The 22,582-nt window shown below is 44.4% G+C and overlaps 1 protein-coding gene across 3 annotated transcripts in view; it reads left to right on the top strand.

Annotated features, from left to right (window-relative positions):
* COPS7B (COP9 signalosome subunit 7B) overlaps positions 1-22,190 on the top strand; it is a 32,038-nt gene extending 9,848 nt beyond the window's left edge. For 2 of the 3 annotated variants that reach the window (XM_010341162.3, XM_039470169.2), the window contains 5 exons: positions 464-539; positions 3,605-3,693; positions 6,540-6,742; positions 8,992-9,097; positions 18,012-22,190. In XM_010341162.3, coding sequence (XP_010339464.1) covers positions 464-539; positions 3,605-3,693; positions 6,540-6,742; positions 8,992-9,097; positions 18,012-18,170 — 633 coding nt within the window. In that variant the 3' untranslated portion in view covers positions 18,171-22,190. The remainder of the gene's footprint in view (positions 1-463; positions 540-3,604; positions 3,694-6,539; positions 6,743-8,991; positions 9,098-18,011) is intronic. The other variant, XM_010341163.3, reaches the window with a different exon arrangement.
* The last annotated feature ends 392 nt before the right edge of the window (positions 22,191-22,582 follow it).

Raw genomic sequence — 22,582 nt, 5'->3', positions numbered from 1 at the left:
TCCCAGGGTTCATAGTCCACATGTAGTCCTGAAACTTGGAACCAATCCTGAGCTCTGTTCACTTTGGGTTGGTAACAGCTCATACCATACTTGCCAAGCTGGTATGTAGACAGGGCTGCTCCAGTCTTTGTTTTGATGCAAACAGAATCTTGAGAAGATTTGAACTGCTTCCAGTGCTTAATGCTTTGTATGTGTGTGAGAGAGAAAAGCAATTCCTTGGGCATGCTCTGTGGAAAGTAAAACAGTAGCTTGATACTCAGAGAGAAATTAAATTTGGGGCTTTAATAATCTTGTTTATTTTTTCTTGAAGAGTCAGAGTCGGAAGAAACCTGAGGAGCCAAATAATCAAATAGTACAGAATAAACAGCCATGGCATCTTTGACACATGCTCACCCATCCTCTGTTTGAACACAACAGTGATTGGTAGACAGTTTGGTCTGTGAACTTTTTTTTTCCTCCTCAGCTTGCAGAAGGAGCTAATGCTGCTTATTTGCAGTTGTTGAACCTGTTTGCCTATGGGACATACCCAGATTACATAGGTGAGTTGGTGAAGATCCTTCAAAAGACCTGTCTTAATTATGTTGCTCAGTTTGGAAGACCATCAAGGTTTGAGATATAAAGCATGGGGTAGTGGGGAGACTTCTTGACCTGGCTGCCTCCCATTTTGCTGTGCCCAGTAGGTGACCTCACAAAGAGAATTTTCCTTGTCACCTTTTATATTCTAGTGGGTAAAATGGAGACTGTGTGGCTGGGTGTGGTGGCTTTAATCCCAGCACTTTGGGAGGCCAAGGCGGGCGGATCACCTGAGGTCAGGAGTTTGAGATCAGCCTGACCAACATGAAGAAACTCCGTCTCTACTAAAAATACAAAAAATTAGCTGGATGTGGTGCTACATGCCTGTAATCCCAGCTACTGGGGAGGCTGAGGCAGGAGAATTGCTTGAACCTGGGAGGTGGAGGTTGTGGTGAGCCAAGATCATTCCATTGCACTTCAGTCTGGGCAACAAGAGTGAAACGCCATCTCAAAAAAAAGAAAAAAAAAATGGGGACTATGTGTGCTCATCCACAAATGGTGCCCTTGTTTGTTTTCCAGATGAGATTCTTGAGGATGGGTGTTGGTAGGGCTCTTGGAGTGCTATGAAGCATCAGAATATATACCTGTGGAATATTTTAACATTTTAAATATTATCAAGATAATATCAGCCTATTGAAGAAAATTTGGAAAACAGATTTTTAAAATGTCACCATAGGCTGGGTATGGTGGCTCATGCTGTAATCCTAGCACTTTGGGAGGCTGAGGCAGGCAGATCACTTGAGGTCAGGAGTTCAACACCAGCCTGGCCAACATGGTGAAACACCATCTTTACTAAAAATACAAAAATTAGCTGGGCTAGGTGGTGGGCACTTGTAATCCCAGCTACTCGGGCAGCTGAGGCAGCAGAATTGCTTGAACCTGGGAGATGGAGATTGTAGTAAGCTGAGATTGCACCACTGTACTCCAGCCTGGGCAATAGAGTGAGACTCGGTCTCAAAAAAAAAAAAAAATAAAATAAAAATAATAAATAAATAAAAATCACTTATAGTTGCGTCTCCAGCAAACATTTGGATGCTGGAGTTTTTTGTGCCCCTTACGTTTGTGTTTTGTATTACACAGGTATAACTATGTATATAATTTTATGTCTTGCTTGTCTCATACTTATAGACATCCATATTTTACATATTTGTAATTTTAATATTTCATAATCTAATGCTTTATAATCTAGCCCATTTTCTATTGTAGGGCATTTGAGTCATTTTAAATTAGAATCTTAAATATTAGGAATGAGATACTTGTATATCCAACCACTAACTTACTTTCTACCCAAACCATTTTTTTCTGGCTTTCCTACCGTTTTTTAATGGTTTGACAGTAGCCTGATACTCAGGGCCTTCTCTGCAATATCCCTGACTTCTCCTCCTTTCTCCCTGGTCACTTCTACTTTGTGCTGCTGTCAGACCGGACAGTTGGCCACTTCCTGGCACACCACATTTTTTTCTGATCTTCCCTTTGTTCCAGTGAGTGTGTTCTATTCTTCTATCTTTGCTTACTAAAGAGCACTTTGGGAAGCCGAGGTGGGTGAATCACAAGGTCAGGAGATTGAGACCATCCTGGCCAACACGGTGAAACCCCGTCTCTACTAAAAATACAAAGAAAAAATTAGCTGGGCATGGTGGCGCACACCCGTAGTCGCAGCTACTCAGGAGGCTGAGGCAGGAGAATTGCTTGAATCCAGCAGGTGGAGATTGCAGTGAGCTGAGATCGTGCCACTGCATTCAGCCTGGGTGACAGTGCGAGACTCCGTCTCAAAATTAAAAAAAAAAGAGGCAGCATTACACAGACTCTATTACCAGACTTCCCGTTGTTAGTCTGGCTTCACTTCTACTAGTTTTGTGTTCTTTAACTAAGTAATCTTAATTTCCTCATCTGTAAGGTGGGAGTAACAATACAAGTCCATTATTCCTTACCTACACTCCTTGAGGGTAGATGTTTCCGAATTTAGAATTTTGGGGACTTTAAAAAGGTAATGTGATGCACATGCCTCTTTATGTAACATTTTCAGAAGAATGTGGGCAGTTAAACACATTCATAATTTTGCAGCAAAACAGGTGAATATTCACGACAAGTGGGACAAAAAGCCTGTCTTGGTTCAGGTCAGAAATTCCCACCAGATGAATTTCAGCACCATGCTTAAGAAAAAAAAATTAGTTTGGATTCAGCTTTTTGGAATCCAGAATTGTGGTTAAGGAATTGATGACACTTGGAGTCTTGTGGGGTTGTTGTGAAGATGAACTGGATGTGTGGATCTGTGTGATCCACAAGATGTAAAGCTTGCTATTTATGTTAGCTGCTGCAGCTGCTGCCCTTGCTGTTATTATCATTTATGGTTATTACTGAAATTTTACCTCTTCCTCAAAGCTCAACTCAAACTCCATCTCTTCCATGAAGTCTTTCTTTTTATCTCCTGTACCTCCCAGATGATACTGTTCTCTTTCCCTCTCTCTCTTCCTCTCACCCTCTACCTCCTCCCCATCCCTCTCTTCTTCTGGTAGCTTGTACCTTTTTTCTGGTAGTTCTGCCTTGCATATGTAGCTATTGAAACATTTGATTTTAAGACCGAGGACAAATCCAGGGCCATTAAGTTGCACACCTCCAGGTGGTTGGTGGCCCTGGAGTTGTGCCGTGCAGCAGCCCTGGCAAAGCCCATCTTATTCATCCTTGGCTCTTCTCAAGACAGAGCATTGCACATAACAGATGCTCAGTGAAGTTGTGTTTAACTTAATTGAATGTCACAAGGGGCACAAATAGTACTCCATTAAGATAATTGCCACATCATTTTGTTTGTTCAGTTTTTAGGAGATTAAACTTGGTGTGTAGAGACCGAGTCTTTTCTTTGGAAGTACATGGTCTTCCAAAGGAGATGGCAGTATTTGCCAAATGAATAAGTGCAAAGTCATGATAGTGATTCAGTAGTAGATTTGGTCTGGGGAGTTGGTGAGCTTATTCCATAAAAGAAATCCTAATTTTATTTTATGTCTTGATTTTTGTGGTGGGTGGGACCGAGCAGCCAACAAGGAGAGCCTGCCAGAACTGAGCACAGCTCAGCAGAACAAGCTGAAGCATCTTACCATCGTGAGCTTGGCATCAAGAATGAAGGTACGGTCCTGAGCCCTCGTCTGTCTTCCTCTTCACTCCGAGTCAGCTGTCTCACTGGCATCAATGAGAGAAGTCTGAGCTGTACACAAGAGAGTCACATCATTAATGCATAAAATTTGTTTTACAGAGGAAAAGATAAAATGGTGTAGACAAGTACTCCCCATTCCATACAGGAAGCGTATGTGGCATGCTGTGGTACCTCATGTGGGATGAGCATTTTCCCATATTAAGGGGAGACTGCTGTTAAAGATAGATGTTTTTCAAATAGCAAGGCATCTCAAGGCAAGTTAATAACTTTATCTATTGCTCAGTGTACAGTGAACTGTGCCCATGCTAGAGGAAAAACTTGCTGTGTTGACTTACTAGATTTTATTTTTGAGGTGGAGTTTTGTTCTTGTTGCTCAGGCTGGAGTGCAATGGCATGATACCCGCTTACCGCAGCCCCCGCCTCCTGGGTTCCAGTGATTCTCCTATCTCATCTTAGCCTCCCAAGTAGGTGGGATTACAGGCATACACCACCATGCCTGGCTGATTTTTTGTATTTTTAGTAGAGACAGGAGTTCTTCATGTTGGCCAGGCCAGTCTTGAACTCCTGACCTCAGGTGATCCACCCACCTCAGCCTCCCACAGTGCTGGGATTACAAGCGTGAGCCACCATGCCCAGCCTAGATTTTTAATATACTGCCTTTCTCTGGGATTTCCAAGGTTTATTGCACTAATTGGAATTTGTGTCTCCTATGCTAACTTTAGACTCTAACTTGATATAGGGTACCACCTCTTCTACTGTACCTCCAAGTCCTCTCCCACAGTTGATTTAGAAGATGACTTGCAGCCAGCTGCTCACAGCCATTAATGATGATGGTCCAGATTTAGTTAATGTATAGTTGATTTTGGCTCTCTGCCTAATCCCAGCCTAAATGCCTAAATTTTTGTGGGACTATGCCTTTAAAAAATTTTGGTTTTAGCATTTTCCCTCCATGATTGAGCTTCAGTGATATATATTCCTTTTTTTTTTTGAAAGGATGGAGTTTTGTTCTTGTTGCCTAGGCTGGAGTGCAGTAGCTTGATCTTGGCTCACTGTGACCTCCACCTCCTGGGTTCAAGCAATTCTCCTGCCTCAGTCTCCCGAAGAGCTGGGATTACAGGCATGCACCACCATGCCCAACTAATTTTTAGTAGAGATGAGGTTTCACCATGTTAGGCTGGTCTTAAACTCTTGACCTCAGATTATCTGCCTGCCTTGGCCTCCCAAAGTGCAGGGATTACAGGCACGAGCCATGATGCCTGGCCAAGATAGATAGATAGATAGATAGATAGATAGATAGATAGATAGATAGATAGGTAGATAGATAGATGTGTGTGTGTGTGTGTGTGTATATATATAGAATTATTATTATCTACTTCTTTATTTTTTAGCTTAAAACAATTTTTTAAAAATTGAGACAGGGTCTCACCATGTTGCCTAGGCTGGTCTCAAACCGCTGACCTCAAGCAGTCCTCCCATTTTAGCCTCCCATAGTGTTGGGATTACAGGTGCGAACCACTGCACTTGGTTTGTTTTGTTCTTGGATTGCTATTTCAGTTGCTGAAATCATTTTATCTGATATAATGACACTCCGATTCTCAGCCTAGCATTTCAGTGGGAGCCCTATTTTGTTGGGAAATGAGGACCTGACCTTTTTTCATGTCCTGATTGTGGACTTCTCAAGTATAGTAAAGAAGTCGAAGTGACCCTTTTCCTCATTTCTGTAACCTGTCATTGTTTTTTTTTGTTTTGTTTTTTTTGAGATGGAGTTTCGCTCTTGTTACCCAGGCTGGAGTGCAATCGCGCGATCTTGGCCCACCGCAACCTCTGCCTCCTGGGTTCAGGCAATTCTCCTGCCTCAGCCTCCTGAGTGGCTGGGACTACAGGCACGCGCCACCATGCCCAGCTAATTTTTTGTATTTTTAGTAGAGACGGGGTTTCACTATGTTGACTAGGATGGTCTCGATCTCTTGACCTCGTGATCCACCCGCCTCGGCCTCCCAAAGTGCTGGGATTACAGGCTTGAGCCACCGCGCCTGGCTTGTAACCTGTCATTGTAAGTCCACCTACTGCCCATGGATATCATGCCTTTAGCCATAGAAAACCCTTCTAGGTATATTTGCTCTCTTCTCTGTATATATCTTTCTCGTGTCTGTTTCTACAGATTTGATCACTGTGTTAATTTCCAAACTAGTAGTTATATGGCAGAGGATTTGCAGAAAACTGGAGTCTTGGAGTCATGCAGAATGTTGGTACAGCCCAGTAAAGAACTATTGTTGGGAATTCATAGTGGTTCTAAGTGTCTGAGAAAACAGATGCAATCTTCAGGATGACCTCTGAGCTGGCAGTCCCCATTGGCCACCTGTCGGTAGATGTGCTGGCCTGCGGGTTTTTTGTTTGTTTTTGCACTTTGTTGTGTGTAGCCAGTTCTCTCCAGTGTCTGGGATCTATTGGAGATTATGGTGATCTGGCAAAATCTGAAAGCTTCCAGAAGGTGGCAGAGTGGCATATACTGAGTAGTTCCCTTTCTCTCCACTGGTAGAAGTTTTTAGGATCTCTACAAGTATGCTGCAGCATGTGAAATCTGAAGGCTGGGTGAAGCCAAGGAGGTAGAGAACCAGGAGGTTGCTTTCTTAGATGTTGATGGGTCTTCTAGGTCTCATCGTTCATTATCCATCTCTTGTTGTCCTAGCCATTAGTAATTACCACTAGCCTGCAGTTCCTGAGCCTAGAGGCAGCTGTTGGCTATGTGGGTCATACCTGCATTTTCGCTAATGCTTGCCAGATGGTTTTTATAACGATCACATGGCCTTATCTACAGTGTATCCCCTACTCCGTGTTGCTGAAAGACCTGGAGATGCGGAATCTCCGGGAACTAGAAGACCTCATCATTGAGGCTGTCTACACTGACATCATCCAGGGCAAGCTGGACCAGCGAAACCAGCTGCTGGAAGTGGATTTCTGCATTGGCCGTGACATCCGAAAGAAGGATATCAATAATATTGTCAAGACCCTGCATGAATGGTGAGGCTATAAGGAGGGGGATATCTAGCATGTCTTTTGTGCCTCTCCTTGCAAAAATGTGATTTCTTGGTGTCAGCTGAGGGTTTGGGGTGGGGCTGTGGCTGCCTGGGAGCTGAGGCTTTAGGACAGTGAGCCAGAGAGTGGGGCTACGTTTGTGATCACAGCTGGGTGACAACAGGAGTCATTTCAGGCCTCCTGGTGCCTTGGTTGTAAAATAGTTCTTGCCTTAAATGCAACTGGGGGCTATTTAAAAGTGGGCCGTAAAATGCCCAGGGTTAGCAGGTGGAGCCTATGTGTCCTGACTGTGTGAGGCTAGTCCTGCCTTTGCTAAACTCAGACTCAAAGTTTACTGAGCCAAGAAGGTTAATGCTTGTAAGAGTCTTTCTTTGTTCTTCTTAATTTTTCTATCCCTGTGGAAGTTAACATGTTTGTAAGATTCTTAGGATAAAAGGACTTAGGTTCCAAATCAGTAGCGTATTGGGCTAGTGTTTGTAAAACACCATGAGGGACATGGAAAACAAGGAGTGGGTCATTCTAAGTTGGAATACAGACTCATCCATAGAATATCTGATAACTATATTCTGGTGTATAAAAAGCCTTGGGACATTTGGATGTTCTGTTTTTATGAAATTTGATATTTGCAAGAGCCGTCACACATTCTGTGAGGATTTACTTTGGAGTGATTAAATTATTTGGGGCTTATAAAGCCAGATGGACTTATTGGAGAAGTTTTAGCTCAGTTTTGAAGGAGAGGCAGGGTTATCGTGTGCCTGGAGGTGAGGAGAGTATGTCCCCAGGCAGGCACATGGCATGTTGGAAGCCATGAAGCAGAGCTGGTGAGCTTTGTGCACAGGTTAGGGAGAGAAGTGGAATCTCTGCTCATCCCTGAGAGAAGTATATCCAGAGAGGAGCAGCGCCACTTTGACTTCCTGGGGTCTTATGCCCCCAAGTCTCCCTCACTTAAGCTACTCTACCTCAGGACATGTGTTGCTCACCCCTCACCCCAAGTTCTGTCCCAGGTGTGGCCCCAAACACCTTCTCTGTTCAACATCTGACACAAGTAGAAGTTTTCAATAGGTTACGAAACTTAGAATAAATAAGAAATAAACTTAGAAATACCCCATCACAAAATGGTCTGGCACACAAAATCTAGTTTCTGAACCTGCCAAAGTTGGCTGTCCTATTCTGTTTTTGAAATGGCTGACACAGTTTTTCATGTCCATAGTTTGCTTTCCAGTTTCTAAGTCCCCAATATGTTTGACATAGAGGTGCCAGACTAACTGGTTACCACAGTGTGTTTATTAGTAGAGATGCTTACAACTCATGTTTAGGCACTGGTGGTAGATTGAAACAAAATTGGTTTGCTGAGCGGGGTACCACACATATGGCAAAATGCTCACAGCTGTTGGATCTTAAGTGGAGGTATGGGGATATTCATTGTAGTATTCTTTCAACTTTTTTGTTATTAAAAAAGTTAATAGTGAGGAAAATAAAATAGGAGGAAGGGTATGGCAATTAGGAAGTAACTTAAACTTCTAAGAAAAGGAGGAATCTTCAAAATAGGATGCTTTTAGAAAATCTTTTTTTTCTGTTGAGAAAAGGATTACTCAATGCCATCTGTAAAAATCGTATCCTACCTTCTTCTTCCTTTTTTTTTTTTTTTTTCTGAGACAGAGTCTTACTCTGTCACCTAGGCTGGAGTGCAATGGTGTGGTCTTGGCTCACTGCAGCCTTCACTTCCCAGGTTCAAGGTACTCTCCCACCTTAGCCTTTCAAGTAGCTGGGACTACAGGTGTGTGCCACCATACCCGGCTAATTTTTGTATTTTTAGTAGAAATGGGGTTTCACTGTGTTGGCTAGGCTGGTCTCGAACTCCTGACCTTGTTATCCACCCTCCTTGCCCCTGCAAAGTGCTAGGATTACAGACGTGAGCCACCACACCCAACCTATCCTACTTTCTTTAATCTTAGGTGCTACAAAACCATCTTCCATGAAATACAAAGTTGAAAATTAAAGCTGTATTCTAAGAAACTAGCCCCAGACTACCATATTTGTCTCCTTACGTCCTGTGTTATGTCCTGCAGTAGGTATTTAGAAGTGCTTGTCTTTTGGAAGGAGTAAATGGGCAAGAGATGTGGCAGAAGGAGTATTAAAGGAGGTCCCGTAAGATGTTGGGGAGGAAGATTTCAGAGGCTGGAAGAGACTTCCCAGGCCTTTCTGCAGCTCAGGGCTGGTTTTCTCCATTGTAGGTGTGACGGCTGTGAAGCAGTTCTGCTGGGCATCGAGCAGCAAGTTCTGAGAGCCAACCAGTACAAAGAGAATCACAACCGAACTCAGCAGCAGGTAGAAGCAGAGGTAAGGAAGGAAAGGAACGTTTGTTCCTCTCTCCAGGGCATACCTCTTGATTTCTTTGCAGTGTTTATGTTTTTGTTTTGCGAATCTTGGTGTAGATGAAATAAGCAGTCACCAACAAATGGGCCTGGGCCAGGTGCTGGGGTACAGGGATGAGTGTGACATGGCTCCCGCTCTTGGTGTTCTGTCTCTTTCTGATTCCTGGTCAGCATAGGGTGATTGATCAGGCTTGGAGAACAGAGAATGTTGTAGTTTCATTACACATGTACTTTGCAGCTGTAGAGCAAAAGAAAATGAGTTTGGGGATGGATCTTAAAAATGGGTAAGATGGTGATAAGTAACCAGGTGGCATGGAGGGAGGGGTACAGCTGGGCAGGGCCATGTGGGGCTTCAAGGCCCTGGAAATGTTCTGCTGCTTAAGTTGCATGGTGGGCACATAGTGCTTATTTTATTCTTTTTCTCTAAACTCTACATATAATAAACTTGTAAAATGCATGGCATGTTTCATACGGAAAGAAGAAAGGGATAAAATTTGGCAGATGAGCTGCAAGTGAAGTTAAGAGGATGTAAGTGTGGTTTTAGTGACACCTGGTTGTTGAGGAAACTTTTAGCCTCTTGGACAGATGTAGGCCCCAGCCTTTGTGTTATGAGCATTTGTGTACTTGTTGCCTGATACATGACATGACCTCACTTCAGAATTTATCTGGAGCCCTTAACACCAGAAGCACTGATCTTCCTTAGCATTGGAAGTTCTTTTCTATGATGGATGGGGTTTGAAATGTTAATGATACTTAATGAATTTTGAAAATCAGGTGTCTAAGAGTGTGGCAGAGTAGGGCCCAGAATTCTAGCTAAGAATCATAAGAATGAGTAGATGGTGCCTTTCAAAGGGGGATTTGTGAAATTTGGAGTGATTCCCTATACTTTTATATGTACTCCTTGAAAATAAAACCTGTATCCTATTTGTAAGATAAGCTTCTTATCCCATGCCTAACCCAAAGTAGATACTCAAATGTTGAACTGGATATTTCTGGCACACCATAGAAGTGTGTTAATGGTCTGCTGAACTCTGCTTTTTGTGAATTTGAGCTAATTTTTTTGAATATACACACACTGCCCTATATACATATACTCTGTGGATGTTCAATTCATAGACCATTTTTAATCATTCTAGCCATAGAACTGTGAGCTGGGTACAGTGGCTCACACCTGTAATCCCAACACTTTGAGAGGTGAGGAGGAAGGATTGCTTGTGTCCAGGAGTTCAAGACCAGCCTGGGCAAGGAAGTATGCACTATAGTTAACACCAGCCAAAAGCAAAGACCATTAGGAAAATAAGCCTGCTGCTTTTCTGATAAGCTGTGCAACCACCTTCTTCATGATAGTGGTAGACCTCTAATTTGGCTTTGAGGTCTGAACAAAGTAGGAAGGGCTCACCACTCTCTCCTTTCATTTATTCTTCCCTATAAATTAAACTCTGGACAGAATAAGGTTGGGAGGCTAACCGCACCACCTGATTTTTGGCATCGAGGTCATTAACAAAGATGAATGATACTAGTTTTAGAATTTTGAACTATTCAAGTTTATTTTCATGATAAATAGCATCAGACAAAAGAAAGCCAGGTGTGCACAGAGCTATTGTAGACACCTGGCTGAAGCCTGAGTTACAGTGTAGACTCTTTAAATTTTGGTTATTTAAACACAGAGAGGGAGAGTGTGTGCACTAGCACACAGGGTTTTATTAAATTTACCAGTGGTTGGAAGACACTAGCAGAGCCCGATGCTGCCAGCAGGTGGCAATAAGGATTTACATTTGAGAAAGAAATCTGAGGAAAAGGCCAAGGCCGCCTCCACCACCAATTAAAACAATCTATTGACGTCATAGTCTTCTAGAAAATCTGGAACAGACCAATATCGTCTGTTCCCTGAGCATGGCCAAAGCTTAGAGCTTTGTCAGTTTTTCCATTCAGTAAATGCATGCTCTGGCTGCTAAGTGTTGGAGGCTGCTTGCCCCCTGCTTGAGGTACACAGAAGGTACTCACCAAATAGTTACTGGCTTGAAAGAAAAAGAAATCTACAACCAACCAGGGTGATTCTGTCATATTCTTTTTGTATTTATGAGTCTTCTACTGTTGGCCTAACTTTTAAAAGCTATTTTGTCAACTGATTGGTGAGCTTTTTTTTTTTATTTGTCCTTAAATTAGATTGCTTGTTTTCAGAGAGAAAAACATGATGTCCCCCTCCTGAATCTTATAACAACAATTATCTTCTGGTGAGTTGTAGCTTTAAGAGCCCTCCTTCTTAATGAAGTCAGCCCTATCACAGACTGCCGAAGAATATTCTCTCCATTTAGGCTTTCGTGGAAATAACACATATTAGTTCCTAGTTCCAGCATACCTGGGGGAACATTATGAGCTGTTTCATTATCTCTGAGGAAGCACTGTGGTGAGGAGGTAATACTCAGAGCATTACAGAACACTTGCACATTTAAATTTGATTTTGGAAAGTATTTCCTTTTTTTTGTTGTTGTTGTTGAGACAGGATCTCACTCTGTCACCTAGGCTGGAGTGCGTGGAGTGCAGTGGTGCAAACACAGCTCACTGCACCCTCAGCCTCCTGGGCTCAAGCAGTCTTTTCGCCCCAGCCTCCCAAGTTGCTAGGACTACAGGTGCGTGCTACCACACCTGGCTGATTTTTTTTTCTTTGTTTTTATGGAGAACTGGGTTTTGCTGTGTTGTTCAGGCTGGTCTTGAGCTCCTAACCTGAAGCTATCCTCCCACCTGTGCCTCCCTATTTGTTGGGATTACAGGTGTGAGCCACCATGCCCAAACCGCTTTTCTTTCATTTTTTTTTTTTTTTTGAGACAGAGTTTCACTCTGTTGCCTAGGCCAGAGTGCAGTGGTGTGATCTCAGCTCACTACTGCAACCTCCGCCTCCCGGGTTCAAGCGATTCTCCTGACTAAGCCTCCTAAGTAACTGGGACTACAGGCATGCGCCACCACGCCCAGCTAATTTTTGTATTCTTAGTAGAGACAGTGTTTCACCGTGTTGGCCAGGATGGTCTCCATCTCTTGACCTCATGATGTGCCCATCTCAGCCTCCCAAAGTGTTGGGATTACAGACGTGAGCTACCGCACCCAGCCCAATTTTTGTATTTTTAGTAGAGACAGGATATCGCCATGTTGGCCAGGTTAGTCTCAAACTCCTGACCTCAAGTGATCCACCTGCCTAAGCCTCCCAAACTTGCTGGGATTACAGGCTTGAGCCACTGCACCCAGCCCCATTTTTCTTTATATTTGTTCGTGCCTATGTCTGATGTTATGTAGAATGTTAATTTATAACTATTGCCACATTTACAAAGTAGGCTGTGTTCTAGTCATGTAGGTCCTAAAGTGTAACTGGACAAAGTAAGCTCTGTTTTCCATTATGTAAAAAATCCGCTAGGAGTTAGTGACAATCTCGAGGTTTATTGGCACAGTTTTTCCAACTGCATTGCATTTCCTCTTGTCTGCCTTTGCTTTGCCCCTCAACTGAAGGAAGGTTTTCTGCCCCAGGAATTCTTCTCTCTCCTTTTGCCTAAATATTTAAGGTCTCTGATAGAGCTAGGCTACATTTTTGCTAGCAGTGCAGTCCTACTTTTCAGAGGCTCATGTTTTAAGGAGCCTGTAAGAGGAAGAAACTCATAAGGGACTCTACCAAATTTAGGTAAAAGAAGACAAGTCTGTGAGGATGACCTTTGTTGTCAATTGAAGGGTGGCTCTGTGAAAGAGGAATTGGAATTCTTAAAGTCTGCAAGGCCAAAATGAGTTTTAATTGGTTGACCTGCCTGGGTGGCCAATTTGAAGCCCTAGAAGGAGCTATCTGCGCTTACCACCTGCCCAGCTACTGGAAGAAGTTAGTTGACTTAGAAGGTCCCCTCTACTGGGAGAGTCTGTCAGTGCTTCAGAAGTCTCATTTGTGACTTGTGTGTTATAAATGCAGCGGTAAAGCTGACTTGAGCAAAGCGACTCTGTAATGGATCCCAGTGTGAGGACCATGGCACTGCCCCAGCCCAGGCCAGGCCTCTGTGGAGGATTAAGGGTTCATTTCCTAGAGTTAAACACACTTGCCCAAGAAGCCCTCTTCTTCTCTGCAGGGTGTTTACATTTTGCCTCAAAGTGGTAATGACTGTAGAGGACTTAGATTTGTTGGCAGTGTTATTGGCGGAGCGAGACGTATGCTTCTGACACACAAAGGAGACACAGTGTGTGGGAGGCCATCGAACAGGGAGAGGCACTGCCAGGCAAGTACAGGTTGAAGGGTGGCAGATCAGCGTGGGCTGCAGCGGTCAGGGCAGGTTGTTTGGACGAGGCGCTCAACTCTCCAGGCAGGATGAGATGGGCGAGCTGGGGAGGAGTGGTGCCCTTCCAGGGTGCATGAAAAACAGAGGGGCAGAGTGGAGATGACCGCTTCCAAGTATGGTGTGGGGGACGAGTGTGGCTTAGCATGGCTTGAGTGCAGGGCAGGCTTGAGTGGAAGGAAGACATCCGATCTTGGTGTTTCAGAACTAGAGAAAAAACCAAGTTTTTCCCAGGCTAAGTCGTATATCTTTTTATTGCATATCATAGTCATGGAGCACCTAAAACAGCTGATTGAGAGAGCAGTTTCTACAGGAGAAAATTGCTTGAGGAAGTAAATAGGCATTTGAATGACAGGGGAAGGTGTCCATGCTTCTTTCTACTTATTTGCTCAAAAACTTTTGACAGGATCTTGAATCTCAAAGGTTTTTAAACAGAATTGAGTGGCCAGGAGAAAGGAAGGCTGCATTATGGTGGGGGTGGCAGTAAAGAAATGAAGCAGAGGGTAAGTAAGCCCTTCTGTGACTGCAAAAGAGTGATGCGCAGGCTCCCTCAAGACCAGAGTGAGAACTGTGAATTCGTGGCTTTGTGAAGGAGAAGCATTGGAAGTGTTGAGCTTTGAAAAGTAAGAGAGTAAAAAGCAAAACCTTTGGGGTCAGTTGAACTGGTCGATTGATGAGAGGCTGGCAGCAGAGCATTGCCTTGGTGAATGTGCCACAGGCAGAGTTTGCTCCTTGGCTGGCAGGTTGGGGACTCATCACTCAGCTCAGCCATTGATACTCTTGAGTCCAAAGCTAGCCCAAGTCACCTTGGGCCACTCTAAAGAGATAAATGCTGGTTGTCACTTTTTGGTAAGCTGGTAATAACTTTATGTTACAGAAACACAGATACAGCAGATTGAAAATACAACCATTATTTGGGGATTGAGTAATCCCTTTTCCTTACTCACGTAGGGGTTATGAGACTGTCAGTAAATCTAAGACGTGTTAAATGAAGTAATATAGAAAACTATTTGTAGCATAATCTGATTGTTTAGTAAAAATTGTTACACAATTAACGTGAGGAAATAAGGCCGAATAGTGTTTATCAGCCAAGATGAAATTAGGAAATATTTTTGGTTTCGTTTTTTAATTTTTAATAAAGCTATTTTGCCAAATGGGGAAGGTAATTATTTGCTTGGAAAGATACAAGTTTTGGAAATACAATCCTTGAAACAAAAACTTGTTAGTTTTCTAATGTCTTACTTGATTAAAATTTTATCAGCTTTTGGGGAAAATTTAAAATATATTCCCTCAGGTAACGTTAAATTGCAGGATCTTTGGAAGTCAGAGGTTACTGTCATGCAAAGAAATAAACTAAAGTCATGCTGTTCCCTTTCATGATTTTAATTCATTTTCTTCTGGATATTTAGAAAATATATCAAATTGGAGAAGCCTTAGAATGTTTTTAGATAAAGCAGTGTTCCCTGAGAAATCAAATTTCCTAATTTTTCATCCAGTGTAATCAAAATATGCCTTAGCTGGGCATAACTGTGTGTGTCTTCAGTCCCAGCTACTTAAGAGGCTGAGGCAGGCAAATTGGTTGAGCTCAGAAGTTTGAGGCCAGCCTAGGCAACATAGCAAGATCGCATTTCTATTTAAAAAAAAAAAAAAAAAGAGGCTTAAAGTAAAATAAATAATCTCTTTTATCAGAGAAAGAGTGGCAAGCCATTGACTTGCTCCAGATCATTCACTTACCTCACCAGGTAGCTCACTGAATGAGATACAGCAAAGCAGCAGTGAGCTGCCAGGAGGGTGAGATGCCTCAGGGTTCCCAGATGGTGTTTTGTGGTCTGGCAGGACACTGGATAAACCCAGAGTTGATGCCTCTCTCTATTTATTTAATTATATATATGTGCACGCGCGCGCGCACACACACACACACGCGCGTGCTGTGGGTCTTGCTGTGACACCCAGGCTGGAGTACAGTGGCACGATGATAGCTCACTGCAACCTCAAACTCCTGGCCTTAAGTTATCCTCCTGCCTCAACCTCCTGAATAGCTAGGACTACAGGTGTATGCCACCTAACTGGGCTAATTGGTTTTCTCTTTCATTTTTCTTTTCTTTTCTTTCTTTATTTTTTTTGGTTGTTGTTGAGACAAGGCCTTACTCTGTCACCTTGGCTGGAGTGCAGTGGTGCAAACATGGCTCACTGCAGCCTCTACTTCCTGGGCTTAAACAATTCTCCTGCCTTAGCCCCCTGAGTAGCTGGGACTGCAGGTACACGCCAGGCTAATTCTTTTTTTTTTTTTTTTTTTTTTTTTTTTTAGAAAGACAGGTTCTACTATGTTGCTCAGGCTGGTCTTGAAACCTGCTCTTAAGCAATCCTCCTTGCTCAGCCTCCCAGAATTCTAGGAGTATGAGCCACCATACCCAGACTGCCCTCTGTAATTTCTGTTCAGCCCACAGTCCTCTTGTCACTCTCTTTTCAGAAAGGCTACCTTGTCGATTGAGGTTACAGAAGTTTGGGGCATGGCTCTTTCCCCCATCTCAAAATAATGACAACAGAAAACAATTTATGGTTTTTTGTTGTTGTTGTTATTTTTTTTGTTGTTTTTTTTTTCCTTTTGAGATGGAGTCTTGCTCTTTTGCCCAGGCTGCAGTGCAGTGGCATGGTCTCAGCTCACCGCAACCTCCATCTCCCAGGTTCAAGCGATTTTCCTACCTCAGCCTCTAAAGTAGCTGGGATTACAGGCGTGCACCACCATGCTTGGCTAATTTTTATATTTTTAGTAGAGACAGGGTTTCACCATGTTGGCCAGGTTGGTCTTGAACTCCTGACCTTATGATCCATCCACCTCGGCCTCCAAGTGCTGGGATTACAGGCATGAGCCACCGCGCCCAGCCAACAATTTCTGATCTAGTTAAAATTGATTCTGCAGATGATGGCGCTCCTCTAGGCACCCAGTTTTTGTCTCACTCTCATAGCATTGTTTCATCTTTGCATTTGGACTGTCTCTTACTCTCAAGCTCATGATATTCTGACTGTTCAGAATTTTGGACCCTGACAACTCCCTTTCCACTGTGTGGAAAACTGACTGGGTGCCATGGCTCATGCCTGTAATCCCAGCACTTTAGGAGGCTGAGGTGGGAGGGTCACTTGAGCCCTAGGAGTTTAAGAACAGCCTGGGCAACATGATGAAACATTGCCTTTCCAAGTAATTTTTTAAGAGTTAGCCAGGCGTGGTGTTGAACACCTGTGGTCCAAGCTACACAAGAGGCTGAGGTGGGAGGATCACTTAAGCCCGGGCAGTTGAGGCTGCAGTGAGCTATGATTGCGCCATTATACTCCAGCCTGAGCAACAGAGTGAAACTGTCTCCAAAAAAAATTGAAAAAACTGTTACCTGTCTTCTTCCCTACCTCTACCATCCTCTTCCTGCTATTTCTTCCTCTCAACAAGCTGAGGAACAAAGGTTTGGAATAGTCCCTTTTCAGCAGGCAATATAGCAGTACTGATTCAAATGGAAAATGTAAATCCACTTTGCTCTGTAAAGGTTACTTCTAGGAGTATCTTCCATACATGTTCACAGAGGTATGCAAAGGTAAACATAGAGGGCTGTTCAGCATAGCACTGAAACTCAAACTAGGAACCAATTCAAAAAACTGAAGAACCTTCATAATAGAGTAGTATTCACATATCACAGAGGATATCTGTTCTGACATGGAAAAATGTTCAAGAACTGCTTAAATATTTTTGAGTCTGTACTTTAAGTGAAAGAAAGGTATGCTGTACATAGTAGCGAAATAGCATTTTGCCAGTACTTTTACTACATTTTCTTCGTTTCTCACTTAGTTGGCTGAAGTTCATCATCTACTGTTTATTCAAGAAGGGTTCATGGAGCTGTATTCCCAAAGTTCTTACGAAAATATTTGTGGTTTTATAAATGAATAGCAGCAGAGTGTAGAATTCTTGGGTCCCTCTTTTTTTTTCTGCGGACATTTTTTTTTTTTTTTTTTTTTTTTTTTTGCGACGGAGTTTCACTCTTGTTATTCAGGCTGGAGTGCAATGGCGCGATCTCGGCTCACTGCAACCTCCGTCTCCTGGGTTCAAGCAATTCTCCTGCCTCAGCCTCCCGAGTAGCTGGGACTACAGGCGTGCACCACCATGCCCAGCTAATTTTTGTATTTTTAGTAGAGATGGGGTTTCACCATGTTGACCAGGATGGTCTCGATCTCTTGACCTCGTGATCCACCCGCCTCGGCCTCCCAAAGTGCTGGGATTACAGGCTTGAGCCACCGCGCCCGGCTCTGCGAACATTTTAATCACTACTTTGTTTCACTGTTAGTGTTGTGCCTCTTTGCCAAATGGTCCCTTCCACTTGTTTCCACCAGGAGAGCATTAGTCCCACATTTTTGCTTGACTCGTTTCCACTTATCTGTGAATAGCCCAGGCTTGTTTCTCTTCATCTGGATTTCTGAAGCTTATTTCAGATTTTCTTGCAGAGGATTTTAGCTTTCTGTCTGAAGTGAAGACATAGTGAGAGCAAGATTTAGTGAGCACATACAGGCTGAGCACACGATTCTCTGTTTCCCCACCAGGTAACCAACATCAAGAAGACACTCAAAGCCACCGCATCCTCTTCAGCTCAGGAGATGGAGCAGCAGCTGGCTGAACGGGAGTGTCCCCCTCACGCTGAGCAGAGGCAGCCCACCAAGAAGATGTCCAAAGTGAAAGGTCTGGTCTCCAGCCGCCACTAGGGCCGGCTGGGGCAGCTGGCACTCACCAGGCCTGGGTCAGGTGGAGAGGGGACACCAAGGGCCCATTTCCTCCCCTCTCTACCTGCAGTGAGTTCCAGACCTGCCCGTCCCCTCACCAGCGCCTCCCCACCCTCTTGGTACTGTTCCAGAAAAACTGTTACTCCCCCTCACCCACTCCCTCCTCCCCCAGTTGTTCCTTCAGACTCAGGGGCTCCGCCAATGCCATCCCAACAGGGTCAGACACTGCCCAGCTTCCCTCCAGGAGGTTCTTGTCTCTGTGTAAGGGCTTGTCTCCCTCCCAGTTTTTCTTTTGCTCCATGTCGTTTTGTCAGGCTGGTTACAAGCTGGAGGCAGCTTTGACCAGCCCCTAGGGATGACTGTGAAGGAGGCCCCTCCCCTTGTGAGGAGGGGGCGTTTCTCTCCAGCCCCTCATACCGCAGTCCCCATGATGGTGCAGCGATCTCTAGCCAGGCGTTAAGATGCTCTGCTTTCCCTCTTCTGCCTCATCCCTTGTTGGCAGCTCCAGTTCAGGCCGTGGAGGGACGTGATGCTGGGCTATGTTTACTAAAGCCATGGGTTTTCAGCCTCTTAAGCCCAGCTTCGATCTCTGATCAATTGGGAGTGCTGGGTTGACTAACCTCTGGTATCTGAGCACAGACGGAGGGTGCTGTGGGTCTGCTGGGTGGCAGAAGTGGTTCCTTCTGGCTTGGTATTCTCCCCTGGCCACTCTTCCTGCTGCCTCTGACTGCTCAGCCTTGTATTTGGTGTATAGACCCCAGCAGCCCACTGGGGCTGCCGGCTAATGCTTGCTCTCCTGAGATCTTTAACTCCTCCTGGCTCCACCTGGGTAGGGATGGTGGCACCGATGCCCCTCTGTCTGCTGAAGGACCTGTTGCTGCTTCCGTCTATCTTTCTACACTTCCTTGGTGATGACCCAGAGCCCTCTGATGATGGCATTCTCCTGGCAAGAGAAAAGGACTTAACTAGACTTCTGAACTTGAACAGTTTCAGGTTATATTTTAATTTTTTTTTTTTGTACAGGTTCTGATTCTAATACATTTCAACATGCTTTTGTTCCCCCTCGTGTCAATATTTGTTATAGACTAATCGCCCGGGATTTTTCACCTGATTGGAGGGCTGTGTGTGTGTGTTTAAGGGGAAGTGGGGTGTGTGTGTGTGTGTGTGTGTGTGTGTGTGTGTGTGTGTGTGTGTTGTTTAAGGGGAAGTGGAGGTCCTGGACTGATATTAAAGTTCATTGAGGAAAAAGCACATTTTACAAAAAATAAAAGTGTGATTTAATGTATGTGACTGTGGGGTGTGGGGTTGCAAACCTGGTAGATCTTCAGGGGCTGGGATTAGGGTGGTTCAGGAAAATATGATGTTTCACCATGTTTAGCCATGGTCAAAAAATGGATTTCTTCTTTTTCTAAAATGTCCAGCAGCTGCCTACTGTCGATTGAATATTGAAGTATTCTCGTTTCCCCTTTAAGCCAGTCCATGTGCCCACATAACATTATGCCCAAGTGGAGAGTTCACTTTAATTTCCAAAGTATGTTTCATGAAACCCCCTGTCAGATGCTCTGTGGAAAAGGGGTTCCGTTATTGAATAAATATGGCACTCCCTGCATCCCATATCCTCATTGGAAATTGATTATTCAGGTCTCCAAGCAGTCCATGGTGAGGAAGCCTATACCCACACTGATTTCACCACCAGATCCTTTTGGGTAATACCTAGGTGAAACAAATCTTATGGAAATTTTGGGGAAAGTATATTTCTCAAAAAGCCTAAGAGTGCTGCGCACAGTGGCTCATGCCACTTAGATCTTAGATCACCTGACTTGCACATCCTGTCATCTGCTCTGCTGCATTCTCATCTGGAGTCTGCTCTCCACCCTTGACCCTTGGCACCTCTCTACGTGCTGCTGTTCCTCTGAGAGTTCATCTTGCCCTTATTTTGAGGGAGGAGCAAGCCCAGTGTTAGTGTTGATTTTGCCTTCCAGGACCCTGGCAGGGAAGCAACAGTGTTTCCATTGTAGAGGTCAGAAAAGCTGCCCAGAGACACAGCCAGGGTCAGCTGTCGGGCTATGACAAGCCAGAGCCTGGGCTTCTAGGCTCTGAAGGTACTGAGGAGGGGTGGCAGAGGGCTGTTTGGTGAGGGCTGGGTGGGCTCAGGGCTTGATGACCAGGGATGTGATCATCTGCAGGACCAGCACCATTACTGCTCTGAGGAAGTTCTTCCCCCGAAGGTCTGCCTCCAATAGCTCAGGCACCTGTGTCTTGGATGGTGGTGATACCTGAGTACTTGACTTCAGCTGCCCCTAGGAAGTGAGGTAGCAGTAGGTGAGGGGGACACCCTCCTCAGCTTCAGCAGGTGAAAAGTATGGTTCTTGATGAAGTTGAGCTGGTGTGTGTGCCACGTCTCCTCCTACAGTGGGTACATGTCATACAAGTTCCCATCAAAGCAACCACCTGGCAGGGTGGGCACCATCTCCTCCCACGGGACTTTTAAGGGGATGACCTTGTGTGGCTGCTGGGCCCAGTCCTGGAGCCACTGGAAGATGCTGTCATTGCACTTCATGATCCAGTGTTTCTGGATGGGGACCTCCTGCACCTTTGATGCTGTTGTGGCCGTGCCAAAGCCCACCTCCAGGACTCGGCCTCCTTTGGAGGTGGTGACAGCAGTGAGGAGGTTGTGGTGGGGACACTCATGATGCAGATGGAGCCCCAACTTGGAACCCAACGTACCAGGACCCAGTCCCTGCAGCCATTGCGCTTTTAACACACCTCATTTCTGCTTGCCAAACCCACCCAGCCACTTAATAAGGAAGCAGAGAATATGGCATAGGGGCCTCCAGAAATTGTGGGAATAGTGGCCCAGACAGATGTTCATTGCTCTGGTAGGAGGCTTGGCCTTCAAGCTCTGCAGTTTCCTGTCTGGCACCCTGGTAGCTGGGCACAGGTCTAAAATGTGCAGAAGTGTTTTATACACAAAACATTCCAAAGAGATGTCCTCATCAACAGTGAGACATCTTAGGGAAGGAGACACCACAGGATTAAAAAGAATTAGCTCGATGGCAGTGCCTGTGGGCTGGCTTGAGCACTATCTTTACCTCTGAGCTTTCTGCCTTCTGAAGCCATTTTTGCTTTTTCTGTTCAGATGAGAGGTGTTATGCTTCCTATTTGGGTAACATTAGGGAGGTGGTCACAAGCCCCTGGTACAGCCGTTCCTGGGGTACTAATCCGAGATGGTCATCACTGATAGTAGGATTCTCTTCTCCCCAAACTTTTCAGTCACAGGAAATGGTGTGGTGGTCAAACAAGCTTAAATGATAATCTGCTTGTGATATGTTTACATGTTTCTTGTTTTCTCCACCTATGAGGTACTGGGTTGCCTGAAACCAGAATGTTCCAGTTTTTGTACTAAAGTTGTTTTTCTGGCAGCCTGAGACTTCAAACACTTTTTAAAAAATGCAGCAAGTTGGTTTTTTGTTGATCCCGAAGGACCCATCACACTGCCATGGTATCTGAGTTTCAAGTCTAGCATGCCTTGGGTAGTCTGTCTGGTAGAGATAGGGTTTCACCATGTTGCTCAGGCTGGTCTCGAACTCCAGAGCTCAAGCGATCTGTCCACCTTGGCCCCCCAAAGTGCTGGGATTATAGGCATGAGCCACTGCGCCAGGCCAGGCCTCTACTCTCTGCACACACTTCTCCAGTGTCTCTTCCTTTTTAAGGACATTGGTCCTATTGGGTTAGGGCCCCCCACGCTTATGACCTCATTTAACCTTAATTGCCTTTTTAGAGGCCCTATCACTAATACAATCACATTGGGGGTTAGGACTTCAATATAATGAATTTTGGAAGAGACAATTCAGTTCATAGCAGACATCTGCCTGAGCCAGAACTTGGGGTTCTTCCTTAACTCCTCCCTGTCCCGTATATGATTCACCACATCCTGACCATTCTGCAGGCATACCTTGGAGATCCTGTGGATTTGGTTCCAGAGCACCACAATAAAGCAAATATTGCTATAAAGTAAGTCCCGTGAAGTTCTGGTTTCCCGGTGTATATAAAAGCCATTTTTATACTGTAGCCTATTAAGTAGCCAATAGCATTATATCTCAAAAAAAGTACATACCTTAACTGAAAATCCTTTACAGCTAAAAAATGCTAATGATTGAGCCTTTAGCACGTCATAATCTTTTTGCTGGTGGAGGGTCTTGCCTTGATGTCGATGGCTGCTGACCAGTCAGGTGGATGAAGACGGGAATGACTGTGGCAGTTTCTCAAGATAGCAGTGACGTTCACCACATTAATTGACTCTTCCTTTCACAAAAGATTTATCTGTAGCATGTGATGCTGTTTGATGCATTTTATCCAGAGTAGACCTTCTTTCAAAATTGGAGTTTTCTCAA

This window comes from Saimiri boliviensis, chromosome 5, assembly GCF_048565385.1.
Source record: "Saimiri boliviensis isolate mSaiBol1 chromosome 5, mSaiBol1.pri, whole genome shotgun sequence".
NCBI lineage: Eukaryota > Metazoa > Chordata > Mammalia > Primates > Cebidae > Saimiri > Saimiri boliviensis.
This window is presented reverse-complemented; position numbering and strand designations above follow the sequence as displayed.